The following is a 24,982-nucleotide window of genomic DNA, read 5'->3' as shown; positions in this document are numbered from 1 at the left end:
TCTGAGAGGAGATGAGACGTGAGATACTGAGAACACGCTGTCAATACCATCTCCATCTAAATCACTCCCTCAACCCACTCCGTGGCTGCCCCTCACAATTCATCAGCAACCCTGTCACACTGATTTATTCCCCCCCCCCCCCCCCCAACAGATGACCTCCGCCTTCACTTCCTCCATGTCTACTGAAAGGAGGGACAAGCAGTCTAGGGTTCAGTTCAGCTGCGGTGCTCTTTCATTCCTTTGGGATTCTGAGGTGGTACTGGTTGGATAAGTCGGTTGGGTTCCTTGGTTGGGTTGGGTTGTAGGGTTGGGTTGGATCGGTTGAAGGCGGGGGGCCACACACCGTTATCCTGCCCATCGGGTCCGTGCCGGAGACCACTCTCACGTCTCAAACTGCGTGAGCAGGGCGCGCACCTCGGGGGTGAGCTGCTTGGCTGCCCGGGCTGCCTCGGTGATGGCCTTGCGGTACAGGCCCTTCCTCTTCTTGTCGAAGCGTAGCTGAAAGCTCTCCAGGAAGGGGGTGACCTGCGTGAGGGCCAGGAAGGAGGTGGTGGGCGAGCCGAACCAGGAGATCCGCGCCTCCTGCCGCACCAGGAGCCCGTTGTCCTTTCGGCTCACGGTGATGAGCAGGATGCGGGCCGGCCACCAGGGGAAGCCGTAGATCTTGGCCCAGACGATGTCCCCCACGCATATAGTCCTGCCGTCCGTGGTCATGCACTTGGAGACGTTTTTGGAAAAGACTTTCACAGATTTGCTAGGCTTTTTCTCCTCCACGGGAGCAGAGGAAGAGGAGGACAAAGAGGAGGATGAGGAAGAGGAGGAGGCAGAACAAGAGGTAGAGGAGGCAGAGACTACCGAGGACGTGCTGGGGGCAGGGGGTGAGTGCAACGCCCCAGGTGGGGGAAACTCAAAGGTCTCCGTGGAGCTACACTCCGAGTTTGAGGACTTAAGGTCGTCTGTGCTATCGACACTACACACTGAGATGTTGGAGGAGTCCAGCTTACTGGGGTTCAGGGAGGACATGTAAACTGTGATGTTGCCAGCTTTGGCACCACGTTTTTCCTGCGTCTCTTCTTGGCCACCAGGCACCTCAGGCTGTTCCCCCGCCCCCCTTTGCTCTTTATCAGACAGGGGTCGAGGGGTGGCCTCCATCGTAGGATGAGGCTCAGAGTGGGGCTGGCTTCGGGGCCTGAGCTCGTTTTGAGGTCCCAGCTCTCGGGGGCAGCCCTGGTACTCAGCGGCAGCGCCGACCTCGCCTGAGGAGGAGGAGGAGGAGGAAGAAGAGGAGGAAGAGGAGGAGCGCGTGGAAGGACAGCGGGGCGGGGTCAGCTTGGGCAGACTCCTGCCGCCACTTCCGGGCCCCTTGTCGAAGGCCGGCGGTGAGGGCTTGCAGGTGGAGTCGTCGTTCTCCTCGTTGCGGTACCTCTGGGGCTTGATGCGGATCCTCGGGGGGAGGGGGTTGGTGTGGACCCTCCCGCCCCCGCTTATCTGGTGTCGCCGGCGGGTGTAGTGGACCTTCTGGTGGGCGTCCCTCGGGCAGGAGGCCCTGGTCGCGGGAGGCCGGCCGCCGCCTTTGGCCTTCCCCCCGGCCCGGTCCCGGTCCCGCCGCCTCCTCTGCGGGGGCTCGCCGGTTCTGGAGTGGTCCACGTTTTTACTCTGCAGCACCTTCTTGGTGTGCGGCTGGACTCGGGAGCCGCTGTTGGCCGGCGAGGAGGCGGCGGCGGCGGCGGTGGCGACCCCACCGTTGCCCTTGGCCTGGCCCAGCGGCACGACCCTGACCAGGGGCGCGGCTCGGGCCCTCTCCTCGGCGCGCGGTCGCTTGGCGACGGCCGCCGCCCCCTCGCCGCGCCTCCGCTTGGCCTCGTCGCCGCGGCAATCGGGCGCGGGCCCCCGGCGCACCTCGCGCCTCTCCGCCGCCGTGGCGACGGCGCCCTTGCACTTGTCGCAGAGCACCTGCCGCGGCCGCAGCCGGATGGCGCTCATGATGGACGTGGGCTCCTCGCGGCACAGCCGCCGGCGAGGCCGCTTCACCCGGCGGGGCAGCGGCTGAGGTATCGACTGGCTGTACGTGTCCCTGATGAACAACGGCGGGGGGTACGGCGCCCCCTCCTGGAAGAGCGGGGGCGGCTTTGAGGTCCGCTGGTGGAGGGCCAGGCCGGAGGCCGCAGGGGGTTGGCGGGGCTCGGCGGCGGGGGCGTCGGGAACGTCCCGCGGGCCCTCGTTCTCGGTCTCGGTCGGGAGAGACTCCGTCTTCAGCTGCATAGATTCGGGTTTGTCCCGGTATTCCCTCTTGGGGTAGACGGTGACGGGAATCCCATAGGGTCCAAACCTGCGGAGGGAAGGCCACAGGATGAAACAAACGGGAAACGGGAAACAGGAAATGCACTGTGTAGCCACAAACCAAATGTTGTGCCGATCTTGTTATCGTTGTTCCAACTGTTCTCATAAGTGAAATGACAACAGGTCAATTTGAGCTGCCTAGGCTGGGTGAGCGGAATAATAAATAAAACATTCCTTTGCAGCAGTCTCTGGCAGACTGACATGAGCAGAACTGCAGCAGAGAGGCAGAACAGTGCATTAACTCAATTAGCCAGCAGATGAAAGGAGAGCCAGGATTCAAATACATATTTACCCTGCATTACATGAATACAATCAACTCTAGAACAGGGAAGAGACAGTACTATTATTAATGAACATCTTCCTGGCACCAGTGATATGAAGTTTTATTTAAAGCTCACATCCCCCTCTTTGGCATACGAGGGGCGGGGGGGATGAGGGGTGAGCAACACAACTACTCACAGCAATCACCTTCCTTCCTTCCCGTCTCACAGATCGTGAGCGACCACATTCAAACTTTACATCCTACAACACTGACGGACAAGGCTACACTAGACACAGCCACATTGCTCTCATCTATGTCAGAGGATGTCAGGGTCAACTTCTAACCCTGAGGGGAAAAAAAAGGTGTTCTCACTAAACACGCGTTGACAAACTCCACCTCCAGCTACAGCAACAAAAGATCCCTAAAGCACTCTGGGAATTTAGATACCAGGGATCATCAAATCATGGTCCTCGAGGGCAGAGTACTGCTGGTTTTCCACCCTCCCTTTACCTTGGAGTCGGTTCTGGTAGGAGAGGGATTGCCATTTAACCCATTTGAAGAGTAGGTGTTTGTGGATCGTTTTTCTTTTTTCAGAGTACTAAGTCAGTGTTCTAGAACTGCTTTCAGTTGCCTATAGTGATCGTTACATCAGAACGTTCAGTTAAGACGATCTTACACCTTAAAGGGACAGCTTCTAGACTCAGGGCCACACTCAGTTTCTCTCCACGAATGATGTAATAAATTGGGGACATGCTGGGCTCAAAGCACACCTACATCGAGTTTGCGTAGCCGTAAGCTTTATTAGCCAAATTACATTGATTTAAAAAAAGCAACATTAATTCCATTTAAACAGTGCCTCGCATGCAAGCACTCAAAGCTCTTTACACAAAAGGCGACGGAATAAAAAGCAAGACCCCCCCAATCCACAACGGGGAACAGCAGTCCCCCCCCCCCCCGGCCCCCCAACTCCATCCCCCTCTACTACCCCCACAAGAGGCACACACAGATTTGGGAGTCCAGTCATAAATCAACCCGTCCCAGAGTCACAGAGCCACTCGGGCAGTCTGTGGCCCGGCGTGTTGCCGTGGCGCCCACTCAAAAGACCACTTCCTGTTCCCCCCTCCGCATTGTGTTCCCCTCCCCCGCCCTCCCCCTTTAAGGGGAGCCAGCTGAACCCCGTCCCTGCGCAAAAAAAAAGGGGGGTTCCTGTTTATCCAGAGCCTGACAGGACACGGGAAATATTTACTACAGCTGGTACGTCTTCTCGCCTCAACACGCCAGTAAAGGTTTCGCTAATTTATAGCGAAAAGGGCAGAAAAGGTGGACGAGGCAGTGCGTGTGCACACGGAGAGACACAGAGACGCACATCGTCTCTACGGCTCGGCCTCAGCTCAGACGCACGCATCGCATTCGGAAAAAAAAAACTTCAGCTCCTCTGGCTGAACGCCAGTAAGAACGTGGGAAGTACACAGAGGCGCGGAGGCGCGATCAGGCTTCAGACGCGACAGCCGCAGTCGGGCTCCTCTGACACAACTTCTGACGAGTTTGATCGGCCGCTTCCTGCGCGGGGCGCGCGTTATCAGCCCAGCCGATCGGCGCGGCGCTGCGGTGCGCCTCGAGCCCGGCCCAGACCGCACGAAGAACGGCCCTGCGGTCTCAGGGCGACAGACCTCAGCCACATCGACAGCCCGCTGCAAGCAGTTCTACAGGCATATCTTGACAAGCAGTTCTACAGATATATCTTCATGTGAGCAGGAGCTAAGGCTCCCGACCCGTGTCTGCGTAAGTGTACGCATCGCACCGCTGCCACACAATTGGCCGATAAGATAATCACAGGAATAAATAGGTGTACAGGTGTTCCTAATAAAGCGCTCAGTGAGTGTGTGTGTGTGTGTGTATATATATATATATATACACACACACACACACACGTCCTTGTCCCAAACTTTATGGAGCTCACTGGATACTCACACTGGCAAGAGCCAAAGCACATGGGCAAAAACTGCCCAGGCGACCAGACCAAACCCGTGACTGTGTTGCAGAAGAGAGGATGAGGCCAGGCCTCAGAGCTGATTCTGTGGGCAATGCAGCTCACAGCAAGCACGAGTGGAGACAAAAATAGATTCTAATTTACATTACAAACTCTTTGGCTTACGTGCGACGGAAGAAAAGCTTAATCCTAAAATCTGTATTTTGTTTTCGTCTTCTCAAAGCCAAAGCTCATTTTTCCTTTTAACTGCATGAAAACCCACATAAAAGAGTGTCGCTGTAAGCAGTAAGATCTGGGGAACGCTACCAAAGGAAGTGAGCTCATTCGCTGACTGCTACCCAGGTGACCTGCCTCCCAGTGTGACTCCGCCCACTCTGGTGCACCTTTGTTTCTACATGCTACATCAAGCAGTGTTTTAACTGCACACACACACACACACACACACACAAACTCCTTATCCTTTAGCATCACACCCATGTATTCCCCCCGAAACAAGGAACGAGCTCAGAGAAGTACACACCGTTTAATGGAGTTACACTCCCCAGTCCATTAAACGGTGTGTGTTGCTCTGGCGTCCGTGTGTCTGGAGTCCTTCACTCTAGTCTGATTGTCCTGGCTGCTGAGCTCCTGTTAATCCTCCTTTATTCAGCTGGTTGGGAAGTGCATTTCTTGTTTTGTATCAGAACTACAGTTTTTGTATTCAGAAGGTCCCAGCACTGGCCCGTGGGGTACAGTAGGGACCAGGGGCGGTGCAGGTTACTGCTGGAGCTGCACGGGGCACGTATGGATACGCCGTAGGGGGCGAGGGACATATGGCGTCTGCAACCACAGTCATGTTTTCTTGCTTAACATTTTTTTATTTTTTAAGTAATGGAAATCTTGAATTCCCCATCTTCTCACGTCAGTTATTTAAGACCCATACGAGGACAGGAGACAGGAGCACAACGGCAGTACACAGGTGACGCCGGCATCCTGTGAGTGCGCAAGTGAAATAGGCAGCATGTAGCCCAGTGGTTAAGGTATATAACTGGGAGGTTGGTGGTTCAATCCCCGGTGAGACCCGCACCGGGGGTCTTTAGGCAGCTAAAATAACAGGTAATGTAAATGGGGAGTGTGTCTGTATGAAATGTGGAGTGTGCGCGAGTAGGAGCGTGTGAAATGGGGAGTGTGTGTGTGTGTGTGTGCAGGTACTGTAAAGGGCTTCGGGGTATCCAGGCCTTGTCAGGCTTTAGTGGAGTTTGGTTCTGTTTGCAAACGACCTCTGAAGAGAGTTCTCAGGCTTGGCCTCAAAGGCCCGCCCCTCCCATCCATCACAAGCACTGTGTGCAGTCTGAGCCCCCCACCCCCCACCTCGCCACCCCCACCCCCACCCCCACCCCCTCGCCCTTCACTCTGTGACCACGGCAAAGCAAGAAGGTCACGCCCGCCAAATGTGAAGTGGCCACATAACCAGCTCCGGTGCCTGTAATCCTAGACCACTCACACATCACACTCACACACTCACACACTCACACACTCACACACTCACACACTCACACACTCACTCACACACTCACACACTCACACACTCACACACTCACACACTCACACACTCACACACTCACACTACCTCGGTCCACACCACATTATATCCTCTGAAGCTGAACAAACACAAGTGAAGCACTGTGTGTGTGTGTGTGTGGTGTGGTGTGGTGTGGTGTGAGTGTGAGTGTGTGTGTGTGTGTCTGTGCGTGTGTGTGCGTGTGTGTGAGTGTGTGTGTGTGTGTGTGGGGGGGGGGGGGGTCATGCTTACAAAAACACACCAAAGCCTTTAATCTCATCTGTGCAAAGAGAAAACGTTCTTTCCATACATAATACATGCATTAGGTGTGCCAATGTTTGAGCACATGTGAAAGTACAGACAGACACAGACACAGACACACGCACAGTTTCTCTCAATCACAGAGACCAGAAAATAACTTTAGTCAAACCTGCAAACTGACAAAGCTGTGCCAAATGTATGCATTTCTTTACCACTACCTGCACACCACATATCTTTCTTTTAATGTATTTTTAAATTTTTAATTTCCTGGCTTATCTACTTCAAACCCTACCGTGCTGTAATGACGTATAACATGCTAATTTAGTACAAGGAGAATATGCTATTGGGGATTTCAAAGGGTGGAGGGTGTATGAAGCGTGTGTTCATGGGTGTGAAAAAGTACAGATGACAGGTAGGGGGAGGGGGGGGGGGGGGGAAGGCATGACACACTACATAAAAGACATGCAAAACCACCCCCCACGCACCCCACCAAACGCCAGATTAATTATTCAAGCTACAGAGTGACAGCTACAAAAAATTAAGCTCAGGTGCGGTTCTGGAGGAGAAATGTAAAACTTCACCTTTCATTCCATAACCTTCTCTCGCAGATCAGTTTGTGTCGATTCGTTAAAGGTACAATAGGTAATTTCGGACTTCTAAAGGTCAAGAGAGGAACAGCAGCAACAAACACGTTCAAACCACAACACTGTTTATCCCTCCCCCTTCTCTGTAAACGCGCTGACATTGAAAAGCCATTGGCTGTGGCAATTAGAACCAAATTCCAACCAGTGAGCTTGAATTATTGTACAGCTATTGTACGTATTCTGGTACACACTGCATGTTTTTCGAAACCCAAATTTAAGAACTATAAACACAGGCAGAGGGTGAGTCAACATGTCAGTGAGCCTTTTTCAATGATAGGAAGGGATTTTAAATGGTCTTGTAACACAAAAACCTTACCTATTGTACCTTTAACATGCAACGCTTTTCCACCAGAAGGTGAGGGTGTAGGGCTTTGAGGAGCCCTGTGCAGGATTCGATGTAGATTACACCAGAGCTCAACACTTTCTTTTTGGTGGTTTCCACCCCAAACCCAAACCCGATCCCCGAGGTCTACCAGTCTTTGTATGACACACACGGCTGAATATAACGGCTTGTAGCAAGAAATCTTAGCGGCGGCCAAACAAAGTGTAGCGGCGGCCTGTGGCGTAGTGGTTAAGGTAAAGGACTGGGACACGCAAGGTCGGTGGTTCTAATCCCGGTGTAGCCACAATAAGATCTGCACAGCCGTTGGGCCCTTGAGCAAGGCCCTTAAACCTGCATTGCTCCAGGACTGTCTCCTGCTTAGTCTAATCAACTGTACGTCACTCTAGATAAGAGCGTCTGCCAAATGCCAATAATGTAATAATGTAAAGCAGAACCGCTTCCGAAGCAGCCCACGTCAACCAGCTGCTGTATCCAGGGCTTTCCTGCTTCTGTTTTCCGGAGGTTTGGACTCCAGATTCCAGGGTGTGTGGAAAAGAAAGCTGAGGAGGAGTGGCGAGCTAGTCAGCCAATGACCTTGCTTAAACCCTAAATAACTGCTAAACAAATGCAGTTATTTAGCTGACACTCTTATCCAAAGCTACTTACAGTTGATTAGACTTAAGGAGACAAGGGCCTCGATCAAGGGCCACACAGCTCTGGCTACACTGGGGCTTGAGCAACAAACCTTCCAGATCCCAGTCGAACAAATTAGCCTCTAGGCTGCAGACTGCCCCTATAGTTATTCCAGCTGAAAAACTCCAAAATTGCCACCTCAAGTCCAACCCTAGGCCAAGCTTTCTGCTCCAAGATAAATTTTAATGGGGTACCAGCCGTTCCATTACCCCAGCCTTCAGTAGGACACACCCCTGAATAATAGATAGACCTGGGGGCGGGCAAAGGAAGAATGAAGTCCGGTGTGTGCGTGGGGGGGGGGGGTTCTCAATGTAGGTCTCAGGGGTGCTGAGTCAGCATCAGAAATACAAACATAATGGAGCATCTGTGCTGCGGTCAGCTAAAACCACCCGGACGGTGACTGGCCATGGTGGAGGAGGGAGGCGTTCAGTGCACACGCAAAAAAACGCCTTTTTATTTTACTGCCATCCATCACTGCTGAAGGGCAAGTCTACATGTGGCAGAGGTCGCCCTGTTGACGACAGACTGGTAACACCATGCTGACGGCAGAACTTATATAGCCCGGCATGGCTTTAGGAGGCATTTAAACCTACGTTGCTCAGTCCTACAAAACTGTTTCCATCTTTTATAAACACCCCTTCTTTTTCAGTGCAAGGGAGCTGGGCATTCAGTCATATTCCCACAGAGGACGTCCATGACAATTCTCTGGATTCTGAAGTGAAGACCAATGTGTGAACCGTCGCATAACACTGTTCGTTAGTACAAAACATAACGGTCAGAGAATTATTTAAACCGCCATCATGTTTAAAGTAAACATAAGGTCGTGCTTAGGTGGTAGCCCGTTTAATATAATTACTTGTTTTGTTCACTGAAAACCGAATTATTTGTGAAATTGACAAAACAAAGACTCGTGAATCTGCGGAGCACTGCTATTGGGTAGGATCGCAACCGTTGCACAGGAAGGTCGTTTGAAATGCACATATTGCGCATGGAAAAATTGTATGGCAAAACCACCCTTTGAATCAAAGCTGCGTATACGAGCGGTTTAACGGTTACGAGGAGAGCGAATGTTGAGTTAAAAGTTGATGTGTGGATCCAATCACAGTCCGGCGTAAGAGAGACACACAGGCAATATCCTGTGCAGGTTAGCAGCCACCAGGAAACGGGGCATAGTGCCTCAGGCAATGCCTGCCACAAACCAGGAATCTGGCCAATCAGTGGCCACGGAATGTTGAGAACGCGTGGCCCATTATTCACTGTCCGTGGTCGGAAAACAATGGCCATTACCCCGATCCCCACTGGAAGGCGCAGAGATGCTTTTGTGTTGTTAAAGTAGGAATCTAAGAGAAAAGACAGCTGCTCACAGCTATTCTTAGCGGGGCAGATTAGTCTTACTGTGTTTTTTGTTTTGTTTTTTTTGGTATTATGAAGTTCTTTGTTAATAAAGGCCTTCACAGTGGCTCCTTTGACACAGTTAATGCGTTTTTAACTCGTAAATTATACTACAGTTGATACAACAATCTTTTGGATGGTCTTCACTATATAATTAGGCCTTTGCTGATGAGTTTAAGGAACGATCGGGTTTGAACAGATGACACGTTAAACAGTGGTTAAGGCAGAATAATATGCGAGAGGGGATATCGAATGTGAGGACAGTAGTTTCCAAAGAGAATGTGTTACACAACGTGCCAAACGCATGCACATGAGTGTGAGGGAGGGGGGGAGAGGGAGAGAGGGAGAGGGAGAGGGAGAGGGAGAGGGAGAGGGAGAGAGAGAGAGAGAGAGAGAGAGAGAGAGAGAGAGAGAGAGAGAGAGAGAGAGAGAGAGAGAGAGGTGGGCAAACTCAAAAGATGCTCAGCTAAATTGGAATTAGGAAGTGTGAAAACGACGCAAAAACACGATGGAATAACCATAACTAAGTATTTATAGCTAAAAGGTCTGGTAGAATGTTACGTTAGGGTTTACATAAGGGTGGGGCTTTGATTCTCGGTTCAAACGAGGTTGAAATTGAAATAATGGAAGCATGGTTGCTGTCTAGCTAATGATGTTTGATATATTCATTTAGGTAACGTTAGCTAACTTGCTTACTGCCATACATGCACAGTATCGATTAAAGCTTGAATAATTCCCAGATACAATTGCTAGCTAGGCTTCTAGTCTAAAGTTAGCTTGAGTGTGCATAGCTGACCATCAAACTTTGCTGGCTATCCGTAAACAAATCGGCATCCTGGAGACACTAACTGGAGCTAACTTCGCTACAATAATCGTTGGCCTCATGTTAATATAGGGATCCAAGTTTTCCTATGACAAAAATAGTTGAAATTAGTTAATGAAGCTAGATATCTGAAACCGTCCAGACATACGCGAGGCATTAACTTGAGCAGGTTAGCTTGCAAGCAGCTAACGGAGTGTAGTGTGATGGCAAGTGATAGGTTAGCAACTTAGCATACCTTTTAGAGAGGTCCATAAGAACCCCGGAAAATATCTTCTCGCCAAGCCGAAACGAAACCACTAGCGCATCATCGATTATGTGATCCAGTGCGACTCGAACCTCCGAACCGGGGATGAGCTGCGCGGTCACAGTGGGTTTCAGCTCGGATTCGGTTTCGCCGGGGTTGCCGTGCATCCCATGTTGTGCAAGCAAACCCTCTGGTTCCGAAACGGTTGGAACGCGATCCGCTGTCACGGGAAGTTCTGTAAAGTCAGCACTTATCACTTCGTCCTCCTTGATTCGTACTAGATTATCATTTTCCACACCGGTTAAAACCGCACTGTGCTGAATTGTCCCGGGACATTTCGGAACCACATCCCCGTCATCCGCGGACTCAAGCTCGGAAGTTCTGCAAAGAGTAGCAGCATCACTTGCGAGTCCCGATTCAAGTGCTGGTCCAGTTTCAGATGATGGTTTTATTACCTCGGGGATTTCACACTCGAACCTCGCCTGTTGAACCAAATCTGGTTCCGAGGAAAGGGTATAGTCTGTTGCAGGTACCACCAGTCCTGCAAAGGCGGGCATTGGCGCTGCGAGTTCAGTCTCCATCAACATATTAGAATCAGATTCCCAATTCTGGGACTCTCCTGCCACTGAATCAGAATAAAAAACGGGGCTAAGGTAGGCAGCGGGGTCGCAAGAGTGGACCTCATTTGCAGCATCCACGGTTGGAGGCATTCCTGTGTTCGTGTTGTCCGCCGCGTACCCGCGGTCTCTCGGACCCCTCGTCCCCGACTCGTGGTCGGTCGGCTCACTTCCTCCGCGGTTAGCCGCTAGGATGTGTTCGCTTTCGCCGAAATTAAATAACGCATTACCCACTGTATCTGGGTCGGGTGTGCGCCGCGATTCTGCGTGCACAAGATCGCATCCCTGAGCTGCATCTCCATTCTTGGGTAGGTGCACAAGGTCCATCACTGGAGGGAACTCCTTTGTAGCCTCGGCCTCGAGTTTAGCCTCCGCCGTGACTGGCTGCTCTATCTCCGGCTCCAGCTCTGCTCCGTCCCCCGCTGCTGTGGTTAATGTCGCAGAGGCTCCTGGCTCCGCAGCCACGGCCGCCATTTTCTTTCCGCTTTTCAGCCACAGCTTGGCCTTCTCTCTCTGTGATAGGACATAAGCCCTCCCACTGGAGCCCATAGACACTTGCGATTGGCCAGTAAACTGCAAACTTATGCTTCTATGGTTCCGTTTGTTATCAATCAACACTGAGAGCTGAAAGCCTACAATATAATTGGCTAGACTTTTGTCAATAATATTGTTGCGATGTTCTGTATATCGTTCTACAGGGGGCGACATTGCGTTGTTTTGTTTACAATTGTCAGAATGGGCGCTATCCCATTCACAGAAAATGTGACGAGTCTATTTTCATATACTTAGTCACTAATATACAGCAAATCCGCATGTTTCCTTTGTCTCTTTCTCATGTACGTCGTCCCTGACAATATCTATCTACAAAAAGGTGTACAGATTGGATTGAAATGGAATAAAAACAACACTATCTATACAGTCTTTATTTCATTGTCTCGCCAGTTTCAATGTTCAGTGTAGCTTCTACGTATGGGGCATTCCCAGTCAAGGCACAGTAATAATTTGACAGGCACAGTAATAAACCCACTGCAATAATATGAAACAGGATATATTGCAGAAGTTCAAATTATGTATGTAGTTTAAGCGTAGAATAATAAACCCCACTCAGGCATTCTGGATTCAATTTTTTACATTGATGTTCAATAGTCACATTTGTCCAGAGCAACATAAACAGCTTCTTTACATGCAACCCATTTATAAAGCTAGACATTTACCGAAGAAGCGCCGCATCTAAGTTTGGAACTTGCAATATCTGAGTTGTAAGCCAATTCCAGCATGGTTCATATTAATATATTGTCATTATGATAAATGGTTGGCATTTATATAGCGCCTTTATCCAAGGTGCTGTACAATTCTCCTTCACTCATTCATACACACATACACACTCACACCAACGGCTGCCATGCAAGCCACCAACATTGTTGAGACCATCTATATTCCATCTATATTGTTTTAAGGTACAATGCCAAGGCCTACCCAATTTCTCTGCATCTCCCCCAACTGCAGATTCACAAGTATTATGCATTATTACTGCATGTAAGAACCAGTAAAACTCATTATCCACAATTGTACACAATAAAGGGAAGCTTATTGACCCCCTTTTCCCTTTGCAACATTACTTTACATCAGGGGTGCACAACAATGGCTGATTTTGTACTTTGTATACTTCTTAATTATTTAATTGAGTCAATCACATCTTATCTGACATGTGTATGAGTACCGGCTACAGCTGCAGACTGCAAGTGTATCCTAATGATTTTACTGTGCTCAGGCTTGAACCAGGGTAATGTATAGAGCTGTCAGCAAATTAAAACAAGCCAATTAGTTGGAACAAAAACCAGTCCAGAGAACAGCCCTCAAGGACTGGAGTTGTGCACCCCTGCTTTACATCAAACAAACAATTCAATGGTTCTCTTTCAAATGAAAATCCCGAAGAGGCTAGGTTAAGGGATAATATATATTTTCCTCCCGTTCCGCCACTTAGACACAGTCACCCTCCAATGCTTTTAAAAGATCAGCTTCAGGTTTCAATTTCAATGGGGGTAATTAAGGTTAAATAAACAACAGGTGAGCGTTGTAACAGACAAACTCAGGGCTCTATTATACCCAGTGAACAAACAGAAGTTTTATAGGACCATTTAAGGATTATATAGGATTCATTGACTTGCATACTTCCGAGAGGTCCTTGCTCAGATTTTATCTTTGGAGAAAAAAAAACACCAGAAAATTAAGATATATTTTAAATGAATTCATGGTTAGCTGGATTTTATTACATTTGTATTCATTATCATGTGTAATTAACACTAATTGATTAACACTGAGACATTGTTTTAATAATATTCACTATATGATTCGGATTCCTTCCATCCAAATGCTTTTTCCATGAAAAAATACTTGGCTGTATCCCATCAATGTTTGCCAACTTTGACAAAGTAAAGTAAATGCTTGCATTATACACTTTCTTAACAACCTGTGCTTGGGAAAAAATAAAATAAAAATTCTGCTTTTAAATGTTAGTCAGCATTGGCACCGAATCAAACTAAAGACTTTGAAATGCAAATTCCTTATATTTACATTCAGACACTTGGCAGTAGTTCTTATCCAGAGTGAGGTATCCAAAGTGACATGCTTTTACTTATCAGCTCCCTTGTACATTCAAGTTCTCTTTACTTTCTTTTTCAAAACAAAGAAAGCAGAGCAGGCAGTCTGCCCTGTTTTGATTTTAATTTAGCTTTATTCTGACAGGAAGAAAGCAGAAAGGGTAACAGATACAGACGGGACTGAAGTAATTCCTGGTGGGGGGCTTGTATATAAATACACTGCAGCTTGACTCCATTTTAAAGTTACAATAGGTAATTTCAGACTTCTAACGGTCAGGAGAGGAATTGCAGCAACAAACACCCTAAAACAACAATACTGTTTATCCCACCCCTTCTCTGTGAACATGCTGACGTTGTGGCAATTATAACCAATTTTCAACCAATAAGCTTGAATTATTGTATAGCTATTGTACAATGTGTTGGTACAGAGTGTCGGTCCATCAGCTGTATAATTTGAAATCTTAAAAGACTATAAACACAGGCAGAAGGTGAGTCACCATGTCAGTGAGCCTTTTTCAATGATAGGCAGAGATTCATAATGTTCTAACACAAAAATCTAACCGACTGTTTTAATGGTTTTAAGTTCTTTCGTCTGTTCTCTCTCTTGCAGGAGTCTGCATGTTGAGTTGTGTCCATTGTCAGCCATTTTACCCCTACACCTTGTTGTGCCCTAACCCCGGTGTATGGATTGCTGTGGAGCAGTCTCCCCGGTTCCTGAACCAATATATATCGGCTGTGAATTACACACGGACAGAGAAACAAGGTTTACAGTGTGCTAAAGGACCGTCACTCTGTGCAAGAGTCACTTGATTCAACACACTGTAACTGAGCTGCGTGCATTTGTCGTATTGTTTATTTTATTTCTCACTGGCACTTGGTCAGGAGATAATCTCAATGGGACTGTCCTGGTAAAACAGGGTAAATAGAATAAAAAATGAAGAGCAGTGTTAAAATCCCAGTGTTAAAATCCCAACACTGCAAACAGAGTATGCGCACAGTTTTGCCATTAAGAGAATAATAATATGTAAGATCTGAATCGGATTTAAATGCAACTCTGCAGAATCGCTAAATATCTAATTTACGAAGTAATAAGTACTGTTCAACCATAGATCAAACATGTGTTGGAGAATTCTTTATCTCTTAATAATGAATACTGCTTTCCTACAGTTTTAATCTGGAAAATATAAAATTAATTTACCCTGTGAAAATTATTTTCATAATGAATGTTTTTAAGTACTTAAATATGAAAGTGATTTCAACATTCACAAGCACACATTCATATAATATAATTCATATGTATTTATGGTCAAAACTATTTTCAATTGTACGGTTTAAAATTTAGGAACAGAGGCTATATTGCAACGTGCAAGCCTGTTAAAACTCACGCTCTTAAAGCCAAGTGACAGAAGAGCACCTTTTACAATGACAGTAATACTAAAGATAATATGAATGAGTGCGGTTATAAAAAGGAATGCCAATCGCTCGTACAGTGAGAGAGAAAGTGCAGATCCCGACACTGGCCTGTTTCATAGCCCCAATGACAGCCAGACTGTTGCAACATCACACGTTTGTCATTAAAACCTTGAGAACTCTTTAGTGGCACCGTCAGCCCTGCTGTAAAAGTTGAAGTGTCCCTGTGATTCGTACAGATCTGTCATTGTGCAGGAAATAAAACCGTTGACTTTAGCACTCAAGGACGCTGTAGTTTATGGGGGGGATTTGGCACTATGACAGTATGGCATATTTTTTTATCATCTTTTCTTACAGTGACTTCATCTGTGCAAATGGACACAAAATCAAAGTTATCGGAGATGTGTGAATCAGTAACTCGACTACCTCTTTCTCTTTGCTTTGGTCAGGGTTACTGTCCCATCAGCCACTTCTGCTGAATTACCCATCCGTAAAAAAAAATACAACGTTTTACACCCACCCGTTCACACATCTAAAGATACTAAACTCTACAGTCCTTTTCTAGTGACACTACTTCCAAATACCCCCCCCCCCTCCCCCCCCAATGCAACCATTCGAAAATGAAAGGCTTGCATTTATCCTTTCCACAAGTATCCTTTCCCCCAGAGTCCACTGGTCTGCAGATAGGCCTTTGGGCCTTGAGCCTGTGTGAGCTCTGGTTCTGGATGAGTTTTGCACATTTAGGTTCTGGAATGTTCCGCCCCATTCCTTCACGCAAATTCGCTGTATGACTCTTGACAGGACGGACGAAGAATGTTGCTGGACGGCAATTGTACGGTCAAACCACCAGATTTTCACTCAGATTGAAGTCTGCAGCCTTGGCTGGAAAATTCCAGAATGCTGACCTGGGTTTAAAAAGCAGTTCCTTTGTAGCTCGTCCCACGTTGCTCTGGGTCAGCATCCTGTTGGATCCTGGGGGGGGGGGGGGGGGGGGGGTGTTGTGTGTGTGTGTGTGTGTGTGTGTGTGTGTGAGGGGGGCTGTGTGTGTGTGTGTGTGTGTGTGTGTTAGGGCGGCTGTGTGTGTGGAGGGGGGCTGTGTGTGTGTGTGTGTGTGTGTGTGTGTGTGTGTGTGTGTGTGTGTGGAGGGGGGCTGTGTGGGGCTTCATCCATCTTACCCCTGATGGGAAGACGCTACAACCCCCCCCCCCCCCCCCCCCCCAAAATGCAGCCCCACAGTGTGATGGTGTGAGTCATCGATTGACTTCCAGGCCAAAAGAGCTAAACCTCCCGTCAGACCACGGAATCCACAGGGTCTTCCTCATACATGGCTTCTTGCGAGCTCCAGGCCTGATCTCAGAAATGTCTTCCTTCTCCTCACTCTCTGACAAAGGCTCTGTGAAGGGATAGAGAGACTGTTCACCTCTGGGCAGCTCCAGCCAATGAGCTCCGCGACTTTGAGTTTGCTAGTCCTGAATCATTATCGTTGTGAATTTTGTGCTTACACCAGAAAATAAAAATATCAGACCATGCAAAACCAAGTAAAAGTGCAAGTATATGGAAAGTATCAGGATTGGTTTAGAGCTTGATAAAATAAAGGGGTGTGTTTCTACTGCACACACAGAAAGTAGCTTGCCAGCCTGTGTTTTTCCACTCAAACAAGTCTCCAGTACACGGTCAGTAATGTAAACGTGAACGTGACATACGTAGAAAACAGAACTGCATCGCCCCACACCACGGTCCTGTTTCACGGAGCAGGAGTACTTCACCAAGTCAGGATAACCGCACTGAGTAAGATCCAGGACCCTCATAAATATGGAACTCGGGACTGAGGTAAAAAAGAGTTGCTCTGGGTTTTACTCCGCGCAGTTCTCCATCTCTACAATCCTGCCTCGTGAAATACTCCCCAGAACCCCACCTCCCCACAAAGTCTCGATGTCTGAAAGAACTCAGTAGAGTCTTTTTTTCCTAAATCATACTCATATTGGTGGTTTTTGGGGTTCACCCCACCCCACCAGGGAAAACGGGAGGTACAGACAGGGTGTTTTTATGGCGTAGGAGGGTACAATGTCTCTGCGTTTGCAGCTCCATCCGGGTCATCGACCTCCGGGCACATGTGCTGAGAGCAACGTCCTCGCTGGCTTTTTCCTCTGAAGAACATCGTCTGTAGCATCTGTAATGCATGCGTGTGTGTCTCACAGTGTGCATCCAATACTGTGTGCAGGTGGAAGAGGTGTATTGTCCCCTGAGGGCGTTGCGTGGGTGTGTGCGAGTACATGACTGTTTGTGCGAGTGCACAGGTGGTGTGTATTCCTCTGTGGGAAAGTACCGTGTTTATGGCTGGCGGTCTGGAGCGCACTGTCTTCGGTATCCTCCACTGTACAGCGCTGACGGTAAAGAGCTTAATGTCCCCTTAACTGAAGCCCAGAGAGCTGCCCTTGCGTGTGGCCAAGTCCTGGTAATAGCTAGCTAGCAGCTAACCATGTCCATTCCCACAATCTCACACACAGACCCGGTGATCCTCTCCATTAATAAAGAGAGATAGAGATGGAGAGCACAGGGGTAGAGAGAGAGAGAAAGAGGGGCAGTTACAGTGACCTCTGCAGTGTTTCTCTCCCGGTGCTAACAAACTAAAACAGTCCCCCCCCCCGTCTCTCTCTCTCAATAACAGATGCCTCAGTACAGCCAGAGATAGCCTCCATTAAATAAAATGAAGAAAAACGGTCTAGTAGCCGACCCTGGGGGAAAATGGAATAAAGGTATGAGAACCAGACTACCCTCTGCAGCTGTGGACACCCAAGAATGTTCTGGAAACCCAGACAATACATTGCAATCCTTGAAACTGTACTTCCCTCTTGGGTCTTTCAGTGCACATGTCCCTGGTTATGGTTTGACAATTTTGTTGGTCGCTCTTGATAAGAGTGTCTGCCAAACGCCTGTAATGTAGCGTAGTGCAGTGTAATGTCAGGCAATGCAAAGTAATGTAATGTAAGGTAGTGTAGTGTAGTGTAGTGTAATGTAATGTAATGTAATGCATGACAGGGTGATAGAGTCTACGCGGTTCACACCTTTCTACAGGTGAGTGACCTCGCGGTCAATGACCGGTCGCTGCTGTTCTGGTGACACCATAAAGGTTTATGGTTATGGTCTGTGTGGGCGGTGCTGGCGATGAGGACATCACAGAGGTGTGTATTTAAAGAGGGAGCGCGGGCGTCTCTGTACCTGCCAATCCTCAGCCGGGATCTTCCGCTCTCTCTCTCGACGTCGCCTCGCCCTTCGTCTTCCCCGACCTCCGCCGAAACCGCCATGGCCTTCACCGGCAAGTACGAGATGGAGAGCCAGGATAACTACGACGAGTTCCTGAAGCGCATCGGTGAGTGGAGCGTTGACGTTTCCACCTGGTGAAAACAGTCCTGCAAACTTGTGTCTATTGCAAACAGAGCACACCTGTAGAAATTATTTCAAACGATTCCGAGAAGCTCATTTTGCCACTATTGTGCACTTTATTTAATGCAGTGGAGTGTGAATGTTCGATAAACTCGCTTTCCTTCTGGCTAAGGAGACGCCTTAATACATTTTAGGAATGCAGTAGTTTCATTATGTATTGCGCATGAATCTGTTTGTGGAAACTTTGTACTGTTCAAAATCACTGATTCGGGATTTTAATCTCAACATTGTGGCAGACTGTTCCAAGCAGAAATTTGAACTTGGCCTATAACATAACCTGACTCTTCTTCTTGTCTTTATTAACTCAGGTGTTTCTGATGATGTCATCGAGAAGAGCCGCACCTTCAAGACCGTGACGGAGGTGGTCCAGAACGGCAACGAGTTCACCTGGTCCCAGGTGTACCCCAGCAAGACCATGACCAACAAGTTTGTCATCGACCAGGAGAGTGAAATGGAGACCATGGCTGGGACAAAGTTCAAGGTCAGGAGATGAGCTTGCATTACCTCATTCCCGCACAGGGGGCGCTGTTGCACTGGCACCCGTTTAAGAGATGTTTTTTTTACGTGCATTACATTACTGCCATTTAGCAAATGGTCTCATCAACAGTGACAGAATTATTCATTTAACATTGCATTTAATCATACCACTGGTTCTTTAAAGAAGAAATGAATGTTATTCATATGGGGTCAATGGTAGTGCAGGCATTTAAACTACCTGTGCTTACTGCCTCCAAACTGAAGGTGAAGCTTTGTCTGGAAGGTGAGCTGGAGGTGCGTTTAGAAGAACCACAGAATAAGAGTTTGGATCAGAGAGGCAAACAGCCGTTGCTGTAAAATGCAAGGGATTAAATTCCATCAGAGGCCGTTGCGTCAGCAGACACAAAGTCTGGAAGCAAAGAAAGCGATGAACATTTTGACTGAACTTCCATTATTCGTTATTTAATAATTATCTCTGGTTAACCCCACCACCTCTCTTTGTGAGTGAATACCAAATCAGCACACGCGTGAATTTAGTATTTTATGCTTTTTGGAGGCTGTTGTGAAAATTCATATTACTGCCTTTATTTTTGCATTTTTGAAAGCGCTGGTAAAGGTATCATGGAAAGGTGTTAATTTGTGAATCAGAATATTTTCCTGCCTTGTGAAAACTCTTCTTGGTTATTCTCAGGCCACCGTAACCATGGAGGGGGGCAAGATCTGTGTGAAATTCCCCAACTACCATCAAGTGGTGGAGATCAGCGGGGGGAAGCTGGTTGAGGTGAGAGAACGAGCTTCATGTCGTTCATGTCTGTCGTTTACGTGTTAAAACACCCCCCCCCCCCCCCCCCCACACACACACTGGCACGGTTTAATGCAGAGGGTAAGATGTTACAACTGAGTTCTCGTGAGATTCATCATTTACACTGTAAACTTCCCCATGATGTACACAGAGAAGGTGAGGGGTTCTGTAGTCTGATGTAAATCATTGTGGGGGGGGAAAAGATTGTTGTACACTACAAACTTAATTCAATTTATAAGCAATTTGTAAAGGTGTTTCTAGTGATATTATCACTAATCATCATTGTGTTACTTTCTACTCTAATGTAATATATCACTGCTTGTGTGAGTTACACTGTAAGTTTCATGTCCTGATGGCTGAAAGTAATTTCAGAAAAGCAAATAAATGACAAAAATACCTAATTACATATTACATAATTCATATGTATACAGATTTCAATTGATTGAAGTAGTTTTTTTTTTTACATATAATGCTTTTTCTTCCTCAGAATTACATGCAAGTCTTCTAGAACACCATTGCTTTGAATTACCAGAAGTGATTTTTACTTCATTTAAGAACATTCTCATTACATATTTGTGATATTGCACCGTGGAAATGGGCAGCATGTAGCCTAGTGGCTAAGGTACATTAGTGGGACCAGGAAGGTTGGTGAACTTAACATTAAAGGGTTAAACACTCACTGACCGCCTTCTCTCTTTTTGATTCGCTCTAGTGCTGCACCGTGACCGGCGGGTCTGGCTCCGTGACCATGAAGAGAACCAGTAAGAGGGTCTAAAAATCTGGCACGTCCATAAAATGAGAAATAAACATGCTATGATAACAGCATTCTTCTTCTGTCCGAGTGTTCACTTCTCTTTTCATGTGTCCGTTGATTCAACTTCCGTTCTCAAAGGGCAACCAGTATACATGCCTCTAGGTTCTCCGAAGCACTCGTCCCTGGTTCTGATTTTCATTTCATTGTATCCCGCTTTCCAATAGAGCGTCTGCTAAATGACTGTCATGTAATGTAATGACAACTGCATTGTAGGCGCATCACCACAAGGGGGCGATAAAAAGTAAGGCTTGATGGCGCCCGGTCCTGCACGGGGCTTTCATGAGGGGCTAGCAACAGGAAAGTTTCTGCTTACACCATATTACATATAAACCGAGCGTGTTTACATATTCCTTCCCCCCCCCCCCCCCCCCCCCAAAAAGGAAAAAAATCTAGTCAGCCGTAAATTAGCCGCTGATTACGTACACCACACACATTTTGACTAAGCTACTAGTTTATTTGTGGTCTGCATCGCGCAAGATCCTATTTAAAAGCAATTCAGCTCGTCAAATCTATTTTCGTTACTTTGTGTAATATTTAATGGACATAATTTATTTTACTTAAGGTGCTTAATGCGATGCGCGAACTCATGAGTTTAAGGATTAGGGAGCAACGATTTGCAATTTTAAATTCGCCGGTAAATTCCACAGCACGCGCATACAGACGGCCTTCACAAAGACACAATGGCGGAGTGGGAGGCTCTGGGTGTGAATGGCGAACGCGAATTAACGGGTGCTGCCGACCCCCCTCCCCGTAAAACTCAACAAAGGGAGTGAGAATTATCCATCATCCAACCACATAACCCCCCCGCCAAACTACCCCCACCCACCCTGTCACCTTCCTCTTTACAAATGGAAGAATGTTTGTACCCCATAGAACACGGATTTCAAAGAACCTCTGGAGGTCACAAAGGCAGCAATCACGTTTTAACTTCTGGGCCTCGACTCCGCCCCCCTCCCGCTGAAACAGCCCCCCTCCCAGGATCAGTGCAGTCCAGTCCAGTTCAGTTACACATCTACTACAACCGAACGTTAAACACGTTGCCCCCGACGACCAATCAGGGAGGGAGAGAGAAGCCCCAGTCCAACAGACAGAACATCCCAGCTCATACCTCGTGCCATGTCAGTGATAACGCTTAGCCAACAATGACCAGTATAACATAACTTGGCACAGACTCTCGGGGGACCGTATTATTAAAAAAAACAGAAGTGGTCATTATAACTGAAACCTAGTATCTATCAGAGTGAGACTAGTCTGTTCTGTATTAGTCTGTATCAGTGTACACTGTGGAAAAACACTGGTTAGCTAGACTCTGTCAGAGTGCTCACTACTGTAGATCAACACTGACGGTTGTGTACCAGTGAATTCCCTATAGAGACGCAGTACTATGTGGAGACAGTACACAGATAACATGAATAACAGGGTATTATTTAGAGATGGGCCACAGTGATACAAACAGGATGGTATGACCAGGGAGCTACGAGGGAACTTCAACTCTTACAGATTATGTAGAGCAGAGATAGTCAACTCCACGTCTTGCGGACCACAGTGTCTGTACACCACCTGATTTCACTGCTTATTCCTGCTTGGTTCAGACAAGGTAACAAGAGAAATCAGGCGGTGTAGCACACGGTTGAATGAAAAGCCTGCAGTCACCGCGGCCCGCAGGACGTGGAGTTGAGCAGCTCTGCTGTAGATGATCTCTATCGGCACCGTTCCCTAGCAGCGTGCCGGCGCAGTCCGCTCATGTTTAAAACCGTCTCCTAGCCGCTTTTCCGGCGTTTTTCCAGAGGACCGTCATGGCCGCCGAGTTTGTGGAATTCCGGATCCTCCGCTTCATATTCCCGAGCTCCGAGAATCCCTCCGCGTGGGCACGCGGAGGGATTCTCGGAGCTCGGGAATATGAAGCGGAGGATCCGGAATTCCACAAACTCGGCGGCCATGACCGCTTCCGTGCTCTTCACGCGCTTCATCATTCCCTGCCTTCGCGGTTCATACGCACACTACAAACACCGAGAAAACTGTCTTCAGTCTTATTTAAACTTAATTTCTATTATTTTTGCTAAAATATTCCTAATGACCAATGAGGCGAGTCAAAATTGACTAATGGGGGTAAGAGCACGTCAAGCCAACAGTAACTAAAAACATTGTAAGTCTCATTACAAGACTAAAACACTCAAGACTTTCTTTCCCCCAGTGCATATCATTCATTCATTCATTCATTCACTCATTTCACGGGAACAGACAGGCGTTCCTGCTGTAATTAAATTTAGATGAATAAATCCCTCCATCTCTTTTTAAACGGGCTCGTCCATCTCCCTCCATTCACCCGCTCCCCCGGCTCTTCAAAGAGACCAGGAATGCCCCCAGCTCTGCTTGTTTAGGGAGGAAGAGGTGATAAGGATCTTCTCACCATTGTCCACGACTAACCCCGCTGCTGTGAGCAGGGGAGGGGGGGAGGGGTGTGGTTTGGGGGGTTGTGCTCTAGTTGTGATTTTTTTTCCCCCAAAGAAGAATGTTTCAGGTACACTGGTGTTGAAATGTTAGACCTCTAGAAATGTTTTAAATCCACCATTTAAAAGGTTCAATGTTAAGTACACGTGTGTGGTGTGTGTGTGTGTGTTTGTGTGTGTGCGTGTCTGTGAGCACACGTTACTGTGTGTGTGTGTGTGTTGGAGTGTGTGTGTGTGTGTTGGAGTGTGTGTGCCCATATGAGTGTATCTCTGCTGTTTTGCGAGTGTGTGTGTGTGTGTGTGTGTGTGTGTATCTCTGCTGTTTTGTGTGTGTACAAAGAAAAAGCTGAGAGTGGGTTTTGACTGGTCTTTATTCGAGTGGCTCGTGGGATAAGAGGGATATCCCTGCTCCTCGCCAGGTTTCCCCCGTCCTCACACACGCACGGATCGGGAAAAACGCTGTGCCGTTTCTGAGAGCACACTCCCCACCCCTCGAGTTGCAATATGCAACATTTACACTAAAGCTAAAACTCACTGCTTACCAGCAGTGAAAACAAACATCTTCGCTCCTGATCTGAGTTTGCATAAAAAATTAACAAAATTAAAAAAAAATCTCACATTTATCCAGAATAAGTTACAAAACACAAACTAGTGGCGAAGACTCTGCTGAAGTGAGTCAGTAACAGATTTATCCAACATATTGCACCCTGGGACTTCTGCAATGAAGCCCTGTGTAGTGATGGCAATGTTTTAAAAAGTTTTAAACAAACAGGTGTTCACCTGTACAGACGAGGTCATAAAAAAAAAAGTACAACATATAAAATAATATGTACAACCTAAAAACGAGTCCTAAAACCCAGTTATTAAAAATAATAGTCATCGTAGGACATTTGGCCAAACAGCAAGTTAAAATGGCAGTGTTGGGCCCAACATGGCAACCCAGGACAGAGAGGGGGGGGGGGGGGTTAGGGTGGAATTTAGACGGACAGAGTGATGGGCCTGTTAGTACATCCACAAGGTCCGCCCGGGGAACATCAGGGGGAACGTCAGGACTAGCGGGAGGAACACTCCCTGGTGACCCCACTGCTGAGGACACCGTGGAGGGGGTCCCGTCCTCAGATAAACCCCCCCACCAGCCCACCCCCGCCCGCCCAGACACAGCCGCGTCAGTAGTACAGCAGGCCGAGGTCACGACCGTGACCGTCCCCCGTCCGTTACAAACCTATCAGCACGGCTCCAGCTCACCGCCCAGCCAATCACGCCACCGGAAATCCCGCTACCGGACGAACGGAGGGTCACGTGACCCCTGGGCTGTGACGGGCAGGGCATTGAGGACGCGTTGAGGCGGAGGTCCGGGGGGAAAGAGGGGCCGTGGACTCGTTTCGCGGGAGCGCCGCACAGGAAGCAGGGAGGAAAACTCTGGCGTTCCCGGGAATGCCGGTCTCTCCGGCAGAAAAGGATCGGAACCTCCCTTCCCCCCCGGAGAGAGGCTGGTGGAGGCCGGCGCTACACACCCTGGACCCGAAACGAGTCCACAGCCCCCAGGACAACAGCACCGCTTCTACCAGTGTTACTCCTGGATAAAACACCAAATAAAATAAAGCCCTACGCCAGGGGAGGGACACAGACTGCGTAACGGAAGGCAGACTCATAAATAACAGCGACGTTTCAATGGCATCATCTTCAAGTAATGGACACAGTCCCTGATCAAACACGGATCATGTAAACAACGCGAGGCCGGGAGGAGCTTCTCGAGAGAAACCCGCCCGGACCTCTTGGGTCAGCAGCATCGTGGAGGAGTCACGGAAGAGTGAGCGGACGCACGAGAAACAAAATGTCCGCCCATCGCTTCAGTGT

At 48.0% G+C, this 24,982-nt stretch overlaps 2 protein-coding genes across 2 annotated transcripts; one reads left to right on the top strand and one right to left on the bottom strand.

Moving 5' to 3' along the window:
* Positions 1-162: 162 nt before the first annotated feature.
* LOC133123134 (PWWP domain-containing protein 2A-like) lies at positions 163-11,602 on the bottom strand. The gene is made up of 2 exons (XM_061233433.1): positions 10,503-11,602; positions 163-2,329 (listed from the first exon to the last, which is right to left on the bottom strand). Exons 1-2 carry the CDS (start codon positions 11,600-11,602, stop codon positions 382-384), a joined length of 3,048 nt encoding a protein of 1,015 aa, XP_061089417.1. The 3' UTR covers positions 163-381.
* Positions 11,603-18,371: 6,769 nt separating this feature from the next.
* fabp6 (fatty acid binding protein 6, ileal (gastrotropin)) lies at positions 18,372-20,645 on the top strand. The gene is made up of 4 exons (XM_061236860.1): positions 18,372-18,508; positions 18,891-19,063; positions 19,751-19,840; positions 20,574-20,645. The coding sequence occupies exons 1-4, from the start codon at positions 18,442-18,444 to the stop codon at positions 20,634-20,636; spliced, it is 393 nt and encodes a 130-aa protein (XP_061092844.1). The 5' UTR covers positions 18,372-18,441; the 3' UTR covers positions 20,637-20,645.
* The last annotated feature ends 4,337 nt before the right edge of the window (positions 20,646-24,982 follow it).

Source organism: Conger conger, chromosome 3 (genome assembly GCF_963514075.1).
Source record: "Conger conger chromosome 3, fConCon1.1, whole genome shotgun sequence".
In the NCBI taxonomy this organism is placed as follows: Eukaryota; Metazoa; Chordata; class Actinopteri; order Anguilliformes; family Congridae; genus Conger; species Conger conger.
This window is presented reverse-complemented; position numbering and strand designations above follow the sequence as displayed.

Bases quoted from the DNA above. Each gene is read 5' to 3' on its own strand.
- LOC133123134 (XM_061233433.1), bottom strand. From the start codon at position 11,602: ATGGCGGCCGTGGCTGCGGAGCCAGGAGCCTCTGCGACATTAACCACA. The intron at 2,330-10,502 runs GTATGCTAAGTT...TTCCCTCCGCAG, and splicing joins CTTATGGACCTCTCTAAAAG to GTTTGGACCCTATGGGATTC.
- fabp6 (XM_061236860.1), top strand. From the start codon at position 18,442: ATGGCCTTCACCGGCAAGTACGAGATGGAGAGCCAGGATAACTACGAC. The intron at 19,064-19,750 runs GTCAGGAGATGA...GGTTATTCTCAG, and splicing joins TGGCTGGGACAAAGTTCAAG to GCCACCGTAACCATGGAGGG. The intron at 19,841-20,573 runs GTGAGAGAACGA...GATTCGCTCTAG, and splicing joins GCGGGGGGAAGCTGGTTGAG to TGCTGCACCGTGACCGGCGG.